This window comes from Balaenoptera ricei, chromosome 15 (assembly GCF_028023285.1).
Source record: "Balaenoptera ricei isolate mBalRic1 chromosome 15, mBalRic1.hap2, whole genome shotgun sequence".
Classification (NCBI taxonomy): Eukaryota; Metazoa; Chordata; class Mammalia; order Artiodactyla; family Balaenopteridae; genus Balaenoptera; species Balaenoptera ricei.
Window position 1 is genome coordinate 81,152,506 of NC_082653.1, and position 17,723 is coordinate 81,170,228.

Genomic DNA, 17,723 nt, shown 5'->3' on the forward strand with positions numbered 1-17,723 from the left:
AAGTCACACAGGGCTGATGTGGGGGAGGGGAACACAGCCCTGTCTTCCTCACCCCTGCTTGGTTCTGCAGCCCCAAAACCCGGGGCATAGGTTAGGGCAGATCCCAGTCTGGCTGAAAGAACAAAGACTGCTGCTGGCCTTTGCGAAAGCTTGTGGACTAACCCCTGGGGAGCTGGGGGCCTCCGGGAGGCTTCCCAGAAGAGATGGAGGGGCTCCAGCAGGCCTGGAAGGCGCCCAAGAGGAGCAGAAGGGCATCAGTGTGAGCAGAAGTGTGGAAGGGCTGCTCAGAGATGAGACCTATTGCTCGCTTCTTGGGGGGTGCCGGGCTCCTCCCCTCCTCTCCATTCTTGCCCCTGCCCCAGGCCCTCAGCTCCCACAGGCAGTTGGATCTGCGTCTCCCTGCCTTTGCTAAGCTCTCTGCAACCCCACCTCTGGCTGTTCTGTGATCTACCATGGTCTCCCTGCTAGCTGGGAGTGCCTCCATATGTTGCCCTCCTCCACCCATAATGACCCCTGACCTTTGTGACCTCTGACCTTTGTAGAGAGCTCTTTAACCTTTCCCAAAGCCATGTCGCATCTCTGATTTCCCAGGAAGCAGGACAGGCAAAGAAGGTTTTTTTCCCAGTCTTGTGGATGGAAAGGGTGGGGCCTAGAGAGGAGCGGTGGGTTGGTGAAGGTGGAGTCTGCCCCGGAGTCCTCACCTCCTGCCCGCCAGCCCTGGGCTGCCCTCCATGGGGCCTCTAAAGCAAGGCAGGCCTGGTCTGAGGCCCCGGTACCCGGCCCCTACCCTTCCACACACAGACCGGCTGCTCTCTCGCCAGGACCTGGCCAGCAAACCCTTAATGAAAGCTTAGGCGCGGACCAAACACCGTTTGGAGCTGCACAGAGGCCTGGACATCTGGCTGGGAACCTGACCTATGAAGGGGGCTGGGAGGCGTGTGGGAGTGTAGGGGTGGGTGCGTGACCGCCTGCAGGGTGGGAGAGAGGGAGGGAGGCTCCACGCTGCACGGCCTGGCTGTGGACCCCACCCTCATGGGAGATGGGAGAGCCTGGCCCCCCCGGTGGACTAACCTGGTTCCGAGTAGTGGGCTGAGCTCCAGTGGTGGGCTGTCATTGGCCAGGGAGGGTCGTGGGATGTGGAGCCCTGGGCAGGACAAGAGCGCTGATCGCCAGGGAGGAGGAAGTGAGGGGGACTCTGACCTACAAGGAGGAACTGGTGGGAGAAGTGGAAGTGGCTGCGGTGGGGAAAGGGGGGGGGAAGTGATTAGCCAAGAGTAGCTCTGTCATGGGGACAGGAGTGAGGGTCAGGGAGGAGAGGTCTTTCTGGGGTCCCCGAGGGCAGGAGGCTCTGTGGCCTTAGAGGACGTTCTGATGGGACAGATGACGAGGGATGCTGGGGTGGGACCCCAAAGGGGGCCCCTGGAGGCACAAACTCTAGAGCATTCAGGGCTAAAACTCAGACAGGGATAGCATGGGGGACTCTGGCCTGGTGGACTGCACGGAGGGAGCTGGGTGTGGAGCCAGTCTCATGGGCCACCTGGCCAGTGGGATAACGCCAAACACCACAGACCAAGAGGAAGCCCTCTGTCTGGGTGGGAGGGGACCCACACCAGTGGGGCTGGGCTGGAGGCCAGGTGGCCTAGAACCTGTGACTCAGGGGTGTCCCCATGCAAGCCTGGCACAGGGGGCTTGGTGGGCATGGGCTCTGCAGTGCGTGGCAGGCAGGGCCCAAGGGAAAGGGACAGAGTACACAGCTCCAGGGTACACAGAAAGGGAAGCACGTGTTCCCCAGGAGTTGATGTCACACATCCAACCACACCCTGATGGGCAGTTCTTAAAAAAGGAATGGATTTCTCTTTTTGATTGGGTTGTCTGCTCAAGAGAACTCAGACAAGGAATTCCCTGGCGGTCCAGTGGTTGCAGCTCCGCGCTTCCACTGCAGGGGGCACGGGTTTGATCCCTGGTTGGGGAACTAAGATCCCACATGCCGCGCAGTGTGGCCAAAAGAAAAAAAAAGAGAACTCAGACACTGTGGGTTTGGGTTTCCGCAAAGCTCTGGACTCAGGGAATTCTTGGGGATGAGAAAAGGGAGAGAGGCCTCCCACGTGTGGGGGACCGTGCCCCATGCCAGCAGAGCAGCTGTGAGGTCTAGCCATAGCTCCCGGGGGTGTCGCTGCGGGAACCCGCCCACCAGCCTCCTGTACCCTCAGAGTCACAGAGGGCAGGACACCGGTGTGGCTGCAACAATGTGTTTATTCAAAATGTGCAAAGCTGAACATGCAAGTGCAAATCTAAGTTAGGAAGATCTGCCAGTGGCCCCAGGGTGGCCATGCTAGGATGGCCCACAGCCAGTTCTCCTTGGCCAAGAAGCACTTGGGCCCCTCAGCCCAGTCCTTGGGTCTGAAGAGCCTGGGGCGTGGGTGCTCTTCCTCACCTAAAAGCCAGAATATCTTGCTAAAGAAGAAAGCAAAAATCATAGTGGGTCTAAGGGGCTGGGAGGGGGTAAGAGAAACTATCCTGCCCTCAGGGGCTCCCTCTCTTCTTGGGGTGGGGTGGGGCCATGGTAAAGGAAGGTGGCGGGGCTGGACTCAAAGCCTCCTGGCCTGCAAGGAAGGGCTTCCATGCCTTGGTGGGATGGTGATGGATCGTAGGGGAGCCCAAGGGGATCCCAGGGCCTGGCACAGAGAGGCCCGGGGGATCCCAACTGGATTAACCACAGCCAGAATCAGTGGGAACGCAGTATCGTGGCTGGGAGGTCTCTGCCACCAGGGCTGGTGGTCAGGCTGCGGGTGAGACCCAGGCTGGGTCACCAGCCTGAGATGGGCCTGAAGGGGTCCCTTTGGCTCAGTCTGGCTTGGCCTTGGGAGCTTTCTGGATTTAGGGAGCCGGATGTGGCTGAGACCATCTTTTAAGGGAGTCCAAGGAGACCTGGGGGCCTCTGGCACTGTTGGCTGGAGGGCAAGGGCAGTCTACGTTGGGGATTCTCCAGGGAAGCCTAAGTCATTAGAAGCAGCTGAACAAGCAGGGGTGGGGAGTGCAGCCATCACTGTCGTGTCGGGGAAGCCCCGGGACATCACTGCCACAGGTCACCGGCTGCCGCCCCGTTGTCATTCTCGTGGAACTTGTGCAGGTGATCGGCGAACCTGTGGGTCACAGAAACCTTTGCTGAGGCCGAGTGTGAAAAAGAGAGAAATGTAGGGGGTGGCTGGGGCCATGGAGATCTCCGAGGGGCGTGCACCTTGTGCTGGCGTGGGGGCCGGGGACAGTGGGCTTGGCAGGGGCCGTGGGGTGGACCAGATGGGGGCAGTGATGGGGGAAGGCAGGGAACGTAAGAACGCGGTGGTGCTGGGGGCCGAGGGTGGGTCCTCACTTCTTGGCACAGAAGGTGGCACAGTCCCGCTCCACGCTCTCGCTCCATGCCAGCTTGTAGAGCACCTGCCCAGGGAGAGACACGGTGAGCTGCCTGGGCTGCTCACGGCCGCTCCTGCAGTCCACCTACAGCCCCTGGGCTTGGCTTCCTGACACGTGAAGTTTCTCGTGGCCCAGGCTCCAGGATGGGTGGGCCTTAGAGATGCTCTCGGGCCCGCCGGTTTCACAGATGGTCAGACAGGCCTGGGGATGCAGCTGCCATCCCTAACGTTGCTGGGTGTACCACTGGCAGGGCCCGGACCTCCTGGGCCCTGGGGTCAGAGTTGAAGCCCAGGCTAGCCATGTAGGGGCCATCTTGACTGCCCTCGCTGGGGGTGGGGATCCCTGAGGCTGGAGCCTTCCATAGGCACGCCCTACCCCCACCTCTCCCCACACGTGGTGGACACGCAGGCATCACTAGGCCCCTGCATGTGCTGTGTTCACTAACTGGAATGCCCCTCTGTGCCCGAGGAGATTCAGCTCAAGATGTCCCTTCTCTGTGCAGCCCACCTGGCTGTCCCTCAGTAGAGTCAATTAGACCTGTTTTCCCACCTGTCAGCCTCCCACAGCGGCCCTTCCCTCTACCAAGCCCCTCCGGGACTGGGCCCTGGGTGGAGTCAGCCGGGCTGCCGCCCCAGCCAAACAGCCTGATGGGTGGGCTTGTGGTCCCCAGGGTGGGATGAGGCCCCTGATGGGGAGAGAAGTAGCCAAGAGCAGACGCTGTGCCTGGGGGTAGACGGGGGGAGCGTGGTGAACGCATCCCTGGCCGCGCCTGGACACTCACCAGGAAGACCAAGCAGTGCAGGAATAGTGTGTAGAAGAAGCCGATGGTGCGGGCCATCTTGTTGGAGAGAACCAGCCGCCCCTGGGGAACAAGCGAGGCGTGAGTAGGGACGGGGCAGGCCTCACCCACCCCTGCAGGGCTCACCCATCCCAGGCCAGCAAGGGGAGGGAAGGGCAGGCAGCTGGCCTTTCACGCCAATGTTTAGGCTGGGAACTTGGGCCACAGGAATTCTAGGGAATGGCGCCCTCTGCGGCACAGTTCCAGAACCTACCATGAATTATGCTGCTGCCCCGGAGTGGGAGGGACCCTGTTTCGGGTCGCATGGCTACTCTTGATGGAGCCTGTGAGGGGCAGCGGGGTCCCTGGGGCTTTCCAGACTGGGCTGGAGGGCAGGTGACAAGGTGCCCAGAGCCAGAGGCCCAGGCCTGACACGGCGGGGGCACGGGGGGAGGCGGGGCGTACTCACCATGCTGAGCGTGGCCTTGTCCCAGGGGCTTAGGCTCAGGTATTTCCGCTGCCGCTCCTGAAGGAGGAGGAGGGATGAGGAGAGGACCCCAAAGGGTCCCCAGTGCTCCAGCTCACTGCAGAGAGGGACCCTGCCCTGCTGTCCCCGCAGAATCCCGGGGGCGTGCCAGGGGCTCCCTGGCGCCCAGCCCCACTCAGGGTGACATCCTAGGCTCCCCCAACCTCTGTGTGAGCAGGGCCAGTGATGGGAGCTGCTGCCCCCTCTGCGGTGGCCGATTCTGCCTACAGCAGGAAGGTCTTCAGGGCAGGGGGAGGGGGAGTTACAAGCTCCCCGCCCCCCCACTGTTAAGTCACCTGACACTGGGAGCTCTTTGCTTGTCTGCCTGCACCCCAGAGTGTGCACCCAGGCCTAAGCCGGTCGCTGTCACACACCCTCCCATAGCCCTCCGCATCAGCAGGTGTTCCTGGCACTCTGGGCCCACGCTGGGTGGACCCCGGGCCTTCACGGTACCCTAGCGAGCCTGGGGGCTGCCCTGATGGTCTGGTGTGTCAGGGTGCAGTGTGGGGGGCTGCAGGGTGAGACCAGGGCTGGCGGGGGGGGGGTGGGTCTGGAGGGAGGGTGAGGCCAGGTGAGCTGGTGATGGCCGTGTCCACGCACCCGCTTGCTGAAGGAGGAGAAGGGGTCCAGGCGCTCCTCGTACTGGGTCGAGTACCGCAGCTCTGTGTCGTCGCTGCCGCCTCCCTGTGAACAAAGGAGGAGAGACCCCTGTCACAGTCAAGGGACCCAACAGGAAGGCCAGGGCCGAGGACTGCAGACCGACAGCATCATAGGGAACCCCAGTTTCCTCCTTAGCACGGTGGAGGCGGGGAGAAGGCCTCGGGTGACAGTGTGACATGCATGGTGCCACGTGTCCAGGGGCACTGCCCCGGGGTCAGAGGTCTCCGCCTGGGGTCAGGGCCATGGTGCCTCAGGGCAGGTAGGGGAATTAAGGCCCAGAGGGGGGCTGGAATGTATAAGATGGACAGGGCAGGGCGCCGTGCAGGGAGGTGGGTTTGGAGGGGCTTCGCTGGGAGTGTGCAGGGTGGCTGTGGAGCACAGGCCAGCACCTGGGAGACGAGGGACCCCCAGCCCCACAGCGGGCCACCCACGGTGTAGTTTGCACGGAGTCTGGGCGCCCTCTGGTGGCCTGAGAACAGCTCCAACCGGTGGTTTGGGGGCCGGTGGCTGAGAGTCTTGTCCCAGGGAGGCCCCCAACCAGCGTGTCACCGCTCCCCATCCTTCTACAGCCCATTCTGTCTCCCCACAGTCTCAGAAAGGTTTTCTTGCACAAGGTGGTCCCCTGTGAGGCCCGAGGGCTGAGAGAAGCCAGGGAGGGCCCTCCCGGCTCAGAACAGAGTGGGTAGCTTTCTGTTGCATTCTCTTGATAGGTTTTTGGAATGTTGGACCAAATTCTGTTTTTTTGTTTTTTTTGTTTTTTAATATAAGTTTAAAACATAAGAATTCCCCCGGCCCAGGGACTTCCCTGGTGGCGCAGTGGTTAAGAACCTGCCTGCCAATGCAGGGGACACGGGTTCGAGCCCTGGTCCGGGAAGATCCCACATGCCGCGAAGCAACAAAGCCCATGCGCCACAACTACTGAGCCTGAGCTCTAGAGCCCGTGAGCCACAACTACTGAAGCCCGCACACCTACAGCCCATGCTCTGCAACAAGAGAAGCCACCGCAACGAAGAGTAGCCCCCGCTCGCCACAACTAGAGAAAGCCCGTGAGCAGCAACGAAGACCCAATGCAGCCAAAAATAAATAAATAAATTTATTAAAAAAAAAAAATTCCCCAGGCCTGTCCTGTATGTTCAACATCCCTGGGGTTAAATTCCCACATCCTGGGGTCAACCAGTGGGTCACCCCCATTTCACAGAGGAGTCACTGTGACTCCTGTGGGCCTGAGTCCTGTGGACCCCTGTGGGCCTGAGTCCTGTGGACCCCTGCCTCTTGCTGGACCTCACCACCTCCTGGCTGGTTCTGATGAACGAACGTCCATAAGGGCTCCACTGCGGGAGGCTCTCCCCAGCCTAGGGAGGACAGCTGGCAGGCACAGGGGGTGGGGGGGTCGGATGCCCTCTGAGGGCCCCCAGGCCCAGTGCTGCCTAGCAGGTCACTGCCCCCAAACCTCCCGCCCGGATATGCCCGGACCACCTCTCTCCCTTGCCTGGTACACCTGGGGCTGAACTTGTGGAGGGCACTTACCCGGCCAGGGTAGCTCTGCAGGAACTTGATCTTCTCGAAGAGCTTGATGTTGTCCGCGCGCAGGCTGTCCAACTCGCTCTGCAGGGCTTGGATGGTGTGCTGCGCCAGGCGGTTCTCCTGGGGGCAGGTAGGTGGGAGGGTGGGCAGGTGGGCAGGGCCAGCAGTGGAAGGCGTGTGGCGAGAGGCCTCTGTGCTGGCACAGGTCCTGCTCTGTCTACCTGGAGCCCCTGCTTGGCCTGGGGCCGTGTCCTTGACCTGCCAGCCTCTGCTCAAAGCTGCCTGCTCTGGGAAGACCCCGCACCAGGCAGAAGTCACAGCTCTTGGATCACTTTCTTCATGTTGTTTGTTTATGGTATTATCAGCTTAAAAATTATTATCGAGGTATAATTCATATAACATAAACATCACCATTTTAATGTGTACAATTCAGTTTTTTTTTTTTTTGGTATATTCACAGTGTTATGTAACCATCCCCACTATTTAATTACAGAATATCTCTATCACCCCAATAAGAAACCCCACACCTGTCATCAATCACTCCCCATCCCCCGGCAACCACTAATCTACTTCCTGTCCCTATGGATTTGCCTATTCTGGACATTTTGTGTAAACGGAACCATACAATACGTGATTTTAATGTTTGCCAATCTAGGGGCAAAGTGAAATGTGAACTCATTTTCCAACTTATTAAAATGCTTAAATAGGTGTTTTCTTCACACTGCGAAAAATTCAAAAGGACAAGAAAAGCCCATGGTAGTGTGGCAGTTCCTCAAAAAATCAAAAATAAAATTACCATATGATCCAGCAATTCCACTCTGGGCATACACCCCAAAGAACTGAAAGCAGGGACTTTTAGATAATTTGCCTGCCCATGTTCATAGCAGCATTATTCACAATAGCTAAAAAGGTGGGAGCAATCCAAGTGTCCATGGAAAGATGAAAGGATAAACAAAATGTGGTCCATCAATACAATGGAATATTATTCAGCCTGAAAGAGGAAGGAAGTTCTGACACTTGCTATGACATGGATGACCCTGGAGGACACTATGCTGAGTGAAATAAGCCAGTCACAAAAAGACAAATGTTCTATGATTCCACCTAAAGGAGATGCCTAGAATAGTCAAATTCATAGAGTCAGGGTAGAATGGTGGTTACAGGAGGACAGGGGGATGGAAATGGGGAGTGAGTGTTTAATGGGTACAGAGTTTCAGTTTCGGATGATGAAGAAGTTCTGGGAATGGATGGTGGTGGTGGTTGCCTAACAATGTGAATGTACTTAATGCCACTGAGCTGTACACTTAGAAATGGTTAAGATGGTAAATTTTAAGTCATGTGTCCTTTACCATGACTTAATACAAGTACATGGTAAAAAGTCTAGATTTTTAAAGCAAAAGGTAGACTATTATAAATACTCTTTCCTCCCTATTTGATCTAATTTGAAGACCTTCTTTTAAGGGCTGTCTAGCCTTCCACAGTGACCGTCCCCTGTCCCCCAGGGGCGTGTGGGTATTCCCTGTCCACTGTCCGTGCAGGCAGCTGTGAGGGGAGCAGTCCTGACGGTCCTTCATTTGAAGCCTCTTGCTCCAGAGCCCACATCACAGAGGGTCCCACTGGATCTGGTCCACCCTTGTCACTGGACCAGCACTGGGCCTGGCCCGCAGTGGGCGTTCAGCGAATGTCTCCCTCCCCAGGATCTCAGCCTGGAAACCCCATGGGGGAAGCTGTGGGTGTGGAGAGCAACGGTCTAGACATTCCACCATCCACTCAAGCCGTGACTCTTTGAGAAGACGGAAATCTTCTTGGCTCCTCTTTCTACTGGGAGAGTGATCGGGGGACCTGGGCTGGCTCTGTGGGATGCAGGGGCTGGGGGTGGTGGTGGCGGTGGTGGTCTGCAGAGTCCCTAAGGAGGCACTGCGTGTGAAAGACCCACGTGCAGTCAGACGGTCACCTTTGCAGACTAGACTGCCCCTTTCCCTATGGGGCTCCTCCAGGAGGGCCACCAGCTGGGTGCTTAGCAGCCAGCAAGCTCTCTCAGACCCCACAGAGCTCCTGGCCATCTGTACGCTGTTCCTCTTCATAGGGTTAAAAGACTCTCTTCCCTGGGACCTGCCCCTGCTAACTCCCACCTGATTGAGATGTTTCTTCCTGGACGATGGTGACCACCCCCAAATCGTCTTCCCGGGCCAGGCTTCTGTCCTGAACTGGCTGCCTGAGTGACCTTCTTACCATCCATCCTGGCAGTGTTGGTCCCCTGCTTAAACCCTTCGGTGGCGCCCCAGCCTGGCACTAGGGACCTTGCCTGGCGACTCTCTGTTTTGTCCCTGCACTCCCTTCCGGCTCCTTGGCCCCATGTTTCCACTCACTCCTTTACCTTGAGTGTCTGAATCTTCTTTCAAAGCCCAGTGTGGCATCACCTCCTCTAGGAAGCCCTCCCTGATTGCACAGAACAAATCTAATCCCACTGAGGTTTATGGTCTGTGACACATCTTTCTCCTCCAAGCCTGTGTGTCCTCTACGGTGTCCTCAGGTCCAAGGAGTGTAGGGGAGAGAAGGATGTGACTCACAGCCTCCAGCTCCTGGTTCCGGGCCCGGAAGCGCTCCCTCTGGCTGGAGATGATGGAGAGCAGCGAGTCCACCTGGCCCTCAGGGAGGGTGCTGCTGGCTGGTGCTGAGGGTCCTAGGAGGGAGGGGACAGTGGCTTGGAGTAGCGGGAGGCACAGCCCAGCAGTGGGCCCTCAGGTCACCAGCCCCGAGGGAGCTCTGGCCAAGTGCCATGGGGTGGAAGCCACAAGGTGCTGAGAGGTTGGGGAAGGGGGAGAGGGGCCAGGGGAGCAGCAAGGGGTGGGGCATGAGAATAGGGGGCCTCGGGAGGGGAGGGTCCCTGAGGTGGGCCCCTCCTGACTGCACTGTCCGAGGGCCAGGCCCCAGAGACCCTCCCCTTGTTCTATACTTGGATCTGAGACCCTTACATCTGTCAGACTGGGCCCCCACTTCCTGGGGAAAGCAAAGGGACACTGAGGGGACTGGGTATCCCCTACCACCGCCACCGTGTCCTGGCCCAGCAGCCCCGGGTTCTGGCCTCGACACCCAAGGAGGCACCTCCCCTCCAGCCCTCTGGCTGCATCTCAGGGCTGAGGCCTCCACAGGGAGCCAACGCCCACCAGCCTTCGACGGCCTCTGGTGGGGCCGAGGGGGTCAGGGTCCCATGGTGGGGGGGTGAGGCCTAGAAGGGCAAGTGGGGGGCTCACCCCCTCTTTTGGGTTTCTGCTGCATTGCTGGAGTCGAGGCCTGACCTTCTTTGAGGGCGGAGAGCGCTCTTTAGGGCCCAGGGCCCAGGCCGTACCACCTCTTTTCCCTTCCCGCCCTGCCCATCACTGCCTAGGCCCCTCCTCACCATAGAACAGGGCGGTGGCCTCCTTGATGGGCTCGGGGATCTTCTCCAGGCCGAGCTCGGCTGCGCCCTGCAGGTGAGAAGAAGAGGTCAGGGAGGCGCCTCCACACTGGGCATCGAGCACAGCCTTCCAGGGGGCCAAGCAAATAGGGGGCAAGGAGCAGGTGGGGCGGTCTGGCGGCAGGGGTTGGGCACAGCGGTTGCAGGACCTAAGAGGATGCCTCGTGTGGGTCACCGAAGATAAAGCTGGGCCCCAGTTTCACCCCAAGGCCAGAGCTCAGCGGTGGGGTTCACACCGGGCCTTTTGGCCCTGACGGGCATCAGAGGCCGGGCGAACCGGGCCCTGCCAGCCAGCCTGCTGTGTGGTCCTGGGCCAGCCCAGCTTCTCTCCCTGAGCCCCGTTTCTTCATCTGTAAAATGAGGTGAGTGATGTGATGACCTCTAAGGGTCCTTAGGGCTCCAGCCTTCCCTGATCTCGGGGCCTCAGGTCCTCTAGCTGTGAGATGGGTGGATAATCCCGACCTTGCTTCTGCCCAGAGCTCCCAGGGCAGAGGTCCAAGCCAGTGCCCGGACGCAGGGGGCTTTGTGCCCTTTGCCCTGTGGCTGGGCATCCCGAATGGGGCCTTTGTGGTGAAGTGAGCAGACAAAACCCAGAGGCTGTAGGTGACAGCCCCTGTGGGGCTTGGGGCGGGGCAGGTGGACACCAGCTGCCTGAGGAACGGGCTGGCTTACTTGGAAAGCCAGTATTTAGTGAGGCTGAGAGAGCCCTGGGCAGGTGGTGCGGGGGCAGGGTCGGGGTGGGGGGGGCTCACCTCGGCGTCCGGCCGCTGGATGGGCTGGATGGTGCTGAGGTCCTGCTCCAAGCGGGCGATCAGGTCCCTCTGCTCGGCTGCTGTGGCCGTGACCTCAGTGATGTGGACCTGCAGCTCTGCACAGCGCCCTGTGCCAAAGGAAGACATGGCCGTCAGAGGCAGCCTGGTGGGACCCGCGGTGCTCTCCCCGCTCTGTGCCTCCCAACCCACGGCCTGTGCCCCTGCCCGAGGGACCAGCATTAGCCCAGCCGGCAGGGGTGGGGTACTCCTGGCATGAGCTGCTCATGGAATTCGCTGAGTAGGGGAAGGGGCCCATGTCAAAGATTTAGGAGCAATGGGCAGCCCCCTCCGCGGCTCCGCTGTGACCAGCCCCTCTCCCTCCCCAGGCCTCACTGCTTCCGTCAAGCAGGGCAAGGAAGCTGAACCCAATGAGCCCCAAGTTTCTTCCAGGGCTGATGCCCTGGGATAATGACCAGAGAGGGCCGCGGGGGGTAGGAGTGGGGAGAAAGGTAAGGGAGGCGCAGTGCGAGGTGCAGAGGGGGGCAGGCCGGCCTCCCTCAGACCGAGCAGGGGCTGGGGGAGTGAGGGGTCCCACTGACACCAGACTTGCTCGGCCCCTCCGCCGACAGGCTTCAGCGCAGCGTTAGGGATGAGGGAGCTCCCCCAGGACTCCCCTGGCCCAGAGCCCCGTCCCTCTCTCCCAGCCCGGTGCCAGGTGTTGTCTTTACAACAAAGCAAATCCAAAGTAATTCTGTGTGGGGACTTTCCTGCCTTTGTGGAGGGGGGAGAGGTTGCTGAGTCTCCCAGCACAGTCCCCGTGGGTGCCTTCAGCTGCCGTCGGCAGGGAGGACAGCAGTGGCCTGGCAGCTGGGCAGACCCGAGTTTGAGGTCTGGCCCTACTTCTGGTTGGCTGTGTGACTCTGGGCAGCGATTTGCCCTGTCTGGGCCTCATTTATAAAATGGCGACAGTAAACCCTGCTCAGAGCCGCAGACAGGGTAGCCGAGGCCTGAGGCCTGAGGCCTGAGGCCTGGAGTGCTGTGCTTTCGGGTAGACTGTGTGGCCACCAGGGGGCACTGTTGCCTCAGAAATGCCCCAAGGCCTCAGGCTGTGGGCAGTGCCAGGAGAATGGCCCCCGGCCCTCCTGGGCAGACTCACCCCTCACCGCGCGGCCTGCTCACCAGCCAGCCTCACCCCCACCTGCTCCATCTCCTGGGTGCCTGCCGCACACCCAGCTCTTTACACACCTCACGATAGTCCCATCAGTCAGCTAAGGTGATTTCCATTTTACAGATGGAGGAACCGAGGCCTCCCGGCCTGGGACCATCCAGACCCCAGGGTGGGCACCGCCGACTATGTCTAAGCCCTCCCCACATCTGGGTCTCCACTGCTTCAGGCTCTGAGTGGATTTCCTCCGGCTCCTTCTGTACCTGGCGGGTAGGTGGTGTTGGCCAAAGTGAGGGGTCCACGGTGGGGCTGGGGAAAGAGGCTGGACCGGAGGGCAGGGCTGGGGTATGGAGGGAGGACGTGGGTGGCAGGGTTGGGGTCTGGCCTTCAGCCTGCAGGCCCTGGGTGGCCTACAGGAGCTCTAAGCAGACCCCAGAGGAGAGAGGCCCAGAGAGGCCCCCCAAGTGTCATCACCCGCCGGCCTGGGCGACGGGGCCTTGGTGAGCATCACACACGCATAGGAGGAAGGTGGACGGGAGTCATGGTGAGGTGTATGTAGGGAGAGGGCATCATTATTAATTTTAAAAAATTAAAAAAAAATTTTTTTTTTTTTCCACCATGCCACGCAGCATGTGGGATCTTAGTTCCCTGACCAGGGATCGAACCCACGCCCCCTGCAGTGGAAGCATGGAGTCCTAACCACTGGACCGCCGGGGAAGTCCTGAGGGCATCACTGTTAGAGGTGAAGGGCCTGGACTGTGGGAGGCGACAGGTTCAGTTCTGGGCGCTGGGCGTCCATAGGGACAGCCACACACAGGAGCGCGTCCAAAAATGGCTCTGGGTGGACAGACCCCCCGGGGATGAGCGGAGGGTGTGGAGCCCAGAGAGGGCTCAGGTGGGCAGCCTCCCACCTTGAGGGGTGAGGGCCCCGGGGACAGAAGACACAGGGTGCAGGTCGGGGAGCCCGTGGAGAGGGGGCCTGCTGCTCAGTCCCGGGAGCTGTGTACGCAGCGTGGTTCCGAGGGGGCCCAAGCACGGCACAAGAGTTAGACAAAATGTCAGTGAGATGATTCCTCGGCAGGCCCCTGCGTAAGGAGCGGCCTTCAGCCCCAGGAGCCATCCATGGGCGGGGGGGGGGGGACGGGACGAGGGGACATCCAGGCCCGGTTCCCTGCGCGTCTGTGCCTGTGTCTGGTGCTGGGGGGGTGGGTACCCAGGTCCCTGCCCGTGCACACGTGACACTCGGTGCGCGTGTGAGGGCCCTGCCAGCAAGCCCTCTGCGCTAGGTTGCCCCAGCCAGTGGGTGCCAGCCCACTCGGTTAAGCTGCTCTGGAGGGCCTGCCTCAGCCGCTGCTGTAGATGCTCCCAGGCACCGGGTGAGCCGCTGAGGGGACCTCCGGGGGTGCACGGCTGAGTGCTGGCTGCTCCCCAAGAGGTGGCTCTGGGTGAAGCTGAGGGCTGGCTGGCGTGCCCTCGCGGCGGGCGTGGAGGTAGCTGCCCGTGGGGCACTGGGAAGAAGCCGGGCAAAGGCGGGGCAGCGGAGGTGATGGGGCAAGGCTGCGGGAAGGCCCTGGGTGGGACCCGCCACCCCTCACTTCCTTCCGTCTCCTCTGCTGGGGGCGGGAACACGCAGACCGAGATTTGGGATCACATCTCTGGGTGGCCACTTGGTGTCAGGGGAAGGTCCTGAGCTGGAGTCTGGCCGACCTGGGCTTGAATTCTGGCCCTGGGGCAAGGCAGTAGAAGGCCCTGGAAAGAGTCGTGACCCCCATTGTTGCGGAGAACCCAGGAGGGTAGGCCCGTGCTTGGAAGTGGCCGCCCAGATGGGGAAGGGGCGAGCCGCTGGGTGGTTGGGCTATGGCAAGTCTGAAGCGCTAGTGGAACGGCTAAGGGGACGTGTATGGTGGAGAGCGGGACCCACAGGCTGCAGATGCAGGCTGCGGAGACCTCCGGGTCCTGGGGTGACTGAGCGCCCAGCAGCGGACATGGATACCCAGAGCGTGCTGGGTGAGAATGGCCAGAACTTCTGGGGAAGCTGACCTTTTCAGGCGTGTCCCGGAAGACACCCGGAGAAGAGGTAGCAGGAAGCAGGGGGGAGATCAGGAGGAAGCGTGTTAAGACACCAAGTTGAATAGGGACCGTCAGTGAGTAAGGAGGGGTCACCGGGGTCTCAAGAAAGGCTGGAGCGTTCGGGCAAGGTAGTGGCGGAGGGGGGGGCAGCAGGGGTGCAGAGGTGGGGACAAGCCCGCTCTGGACGGACGCCAGATGGGGGCGGCATGCTCAAGAGAGGGGTTTTTCAGGAGGATGCTGCAGGAGGGAGTATCTGCAACCCGGGGCAAAGCCTGTGCAGAGGGAGAGGCTGCGTCTTGGAGGGGGAGGGGCGACAGAGGGATGAGCGTGGGGCTTGGGGCTGGGGTGGGGTGGTGGAGAGAGACCCCTCGCCTCTGAAAGGTGGCCCATGTCAGGTGGGTCCGAGACAGCCCCCCTCCCCTTATGAAGGTTTATGGGACCTCGTCCTTCTGGGAGAAGCCGGGAAGGGCTTTCTAGGGGGTGCATTTCAATTTCACAGAGGGGAGAAAGAAAGCAAAGCGACGTCAAGGTCAAGACTTAAGGAGACAAGACTATGACTGCGGGTCAAGGCCTGATTTCTGACTGCAGGTCCATCAAATGCGGAAACGCATCCCAATCGCGATCGGGTGGTGTCACACCCAGGGCTTTCCCGAACGCGGGGCACCCCTTTATTAAATCAGCCACCTGCGAGCCAGGCGAGAGCCCTGGAGGGGCCCAACGTGCACTGTCTCTCTGCCTGGAGGGATCTGAGGGGAGGTGAGCCGCCAGCACACCCACCCCCTCCCCACGCCTGTGCCCGGGTGTCCCCACAGGTGGCCGGAGATGCCTCCCTGTGCCTGCAGATGCCAGCGCCTCGCTCTGTGCGTCCTCAGCAAGTCTCCTCAGCGTCCTGCGGCCCTTGCTTCTTCCCACAAGCGCGCACGCACATTATCCTCCCATCTGAAACGCACGCCCTCCCATTCTCTTGACCCCACTGGCCCCCCCCAGCAAAACGCCCTGAAGAAGGTGCCTAGTCTGAGTGTCCACTTCCGTAAACCCTCCCCGTCAGACTTGGACGCCCACGCCACCAACTGTCCTCGCCAAGGTCACTGGTGACCTCACACCTCGCTCCGTCCTCATTTCTCAGCCCTCACCTTACTGACCCATCAGCACCTGTTTCCAGGGTACTGTCCCGGGCCTCCTGCCCCGCTGGCTGCTCCTTCTCGGGTTCCTTTGCTGGTCCTTCTCCCCTCTAAGCTCTGAACGCTGCTGCACCCAGGCCGCCGCCCCTGCACGCCTTTCTCTCTCTTCTCATTCACTCTGGCCACCTCGGGTGCCATTTATAAGCCGATGACTCTCCAATGCATGTACATCTCCAGTCCACTCCTTCCCCTGGGCTCCTCCTCCACTTGGCTGTCTAAGTGACACCTCAAACTTAACGGGTCCGAACTGAAGCCTGATCCCCCAAGTCTGCTTCGCCCAGCAGGAGCCCCGGTCCCATGGCCCCAAGAGGTGGCACCCTCTGGGCTGAGAGGAGCAGAAGCAAGGCCATTTTCAGTGGCTCAGACCAAACCCCTGGGGCCATCCTTGCCCTTCTCCAACACTCCTTACATCTCATCTGTCACATGTCCTGCTTTTGGCTTTCTCTTCCAGATAGATCCAGAATCCAATCAGTTTCACCACTGCCACCACCCGGTCCGGGTCGCAACCTCCCATCTGGATTGTGGCAACAGCCCCCGCACTGGTCTCCCTTCCTCCACCCTCACCCCTACAATCTAGTCACGAAGCAACAGCCAGAGAGCCTTTTAAACAGTAAGATCAGACCACCCTCTGTTCAAATCCTATAGGCCCCCGCATCCCTCAGAGTAACAACAGCCAGAGCCCTACCAGGCCCCACCTGCCGCGCCTCCCCCTTGCCTCTCCGACCTCGTCGCCTCCCGCCCCTCCCCTTGGTCACTGTGCTCCAGCTGTACTGGTTTCCAGGCACGTTTGTACCACAGGACCTTTGCACTTGCTGTTCCCTCTGCCTGAAATGTTCTTCCCTTGGGCGTCTGTGTGGTTCATTCCCTCACCTCTGTCAAGACTCTGTCCACATGTTGCCTTCTTAGTGAGGCCCACCTTGACAACCTATTGAAAACTTTACCCCCCCCACTTGCTCTTCCTCTCCCCTTGCCTTGTTTTTCTCCCATAACACTTAGCACCGCCTAAGTGGCCATGTGATTCACTTACTCATTTATTATGTCTATCATCTTTCACCCCCCACTAGAAGGTCAGCTCCTTGTTTGTCCCCTGCTATAACCCCGGCGCCCAGAGCAGTGGTCCACAGTGAACCCTCAGTGTGCGATTCGCTGGCGGATTCCGCCCAGCAGGGAAGCACCATTTCTTCTAGGTGGGAGGTTGCACAGGGATCCCCAGGGCTGCAGGGTTTCCCAGGTTGGGGCAGAAGTGGCTGGGCACAGGCAGCAGGAGCCTGGCAGGGCCAGCTGGCCTCTGCTGGACCCACCACCTGATAGCTGCTCAGGCCTCACCCAGATCCCTCCAGGCTGTGCCCTGGCATTGGGCCTGCAGATCTGCCAGCGCAGAGCCCCAGGGCGACCCTGCACCCCAATCAGTGAGTGCATACTTGCTGGGGAGCTACAGGGAGTAGGGGGGCACTTCCTCCCTGGCTGGGGCCCCGTCACTCCAAGTATGGTTGGCGACTCTCTCGGCTGCACCTGAATCCTTCTTGACATCAGAGAACAAGCATCACCTAGTGAAGCATCCCTCCAGACCTGGCTTTGTTCTTACGAACAGTATGGTCAACCCCCTCCCACCTCGCACGCCCTACCCCAGCACCGTGGCTTCCTGCTCCACTGACCCGCCAGGTTGTCGCCCTTCTTCTGTGCACGTGCTGCCCCTCGATTTGGGTGTCCTCCCTGCCTGTCTGTCACAAATGCCACCTCCCACGTCAAGGCCACTCTGGTGAAATCTGCTAGCCTTTTCCCAAGTGCCCACCAACGTCACAACAGTTCTGCCCAGCCCTCTGGGTTCTCACCCTGGCTCCCCACACGTGGGCCTGCAAATTGCATGCCCCCCAAATCCAGCATCTAGGGCTATGGAGGAGATAGCAACGCACCCCAAGGCAGCCACTTGAAAGCCCTTTGAAACACAAGCAGACCGGATTGCTGTGGACGACTCACGCACTTTAATAATTACATCATCGTGTCGCCTTACCCTGTATAAACCTGCAATTCCCCAGTGCATCAAATAAGGCACGTAATTTTGCTCAGATCCACTTAACCAGAGAGAAAGGAGAAAGGCCGTGCACAGGGAGGCTGAACGTTCTGCCTGCGTGGGGACAGCACCCGACTGCAGTCAGAGCGTGAAATCTTGCTCGTTTTTCTGCCTCTGGAGCTGGCCGTTTA

The 17,723-nt window shown here is 60.1% G+C and overlaps 1 protein-coding gene across 3 annotated transcripts in view; it reads right to left on the reverse strand.

Moving 5' to 3' along the window:
- Positions 1 to 2,235: 2,235 nt before the first annotated feature.
- CUX1 (cut like homeobox 1) overlaps positions 2,236 to 17,723 on the reverse strand; it is a 371,808-nt gene continuing 356,320 nt past the window's right edge. For all 3 annotated transcript variants that reach the window (XM_059898031.1, XM_059898030.1, XM_059898029.1), the window contains exons 15-23: positions 11,106 to 11,233; positions 10,297 to 10,363; positions 9,467 to 9,579; positions 6,903 to 7,019; positions 5,316 to 5,399; positions 4,659 to 4,715; positions 4,193 to 4,273; positions 3,371 to 3,435; positions 2,236 to 3,143 (exon numbers count right to left, since the gene is read on the reverse strand). In XM_059898031.1, the coding sequence (XP_059754014.1) occupies positions 3,074 to 3,143; positions 3,371 to 3,435; positions 4,193 to 4,273; positions 4,659 to 4,715; positions 5,316 to 5,399; positions 6,903 to 7,019; positions 9,467 to 9,579; positions 10,297 to 10,363; positions 11,106 to 11,233 (782 nt within the window). In that variant the 3' untranslated portion in view covers positions 2,236 to 3,073. The remainder of the gene's footprint in view (positions 3,144 to 3,370; positions 3,436 to 4,192; positions 4,274 to 4,658; positions 4,716 to 5,315; positions 5,400 to 6,902; positions 7,020 to 9,466; positions 9,580 to 10,296; positions 10,364 to 11,105; positions 11,234 to 17,723) is intronic.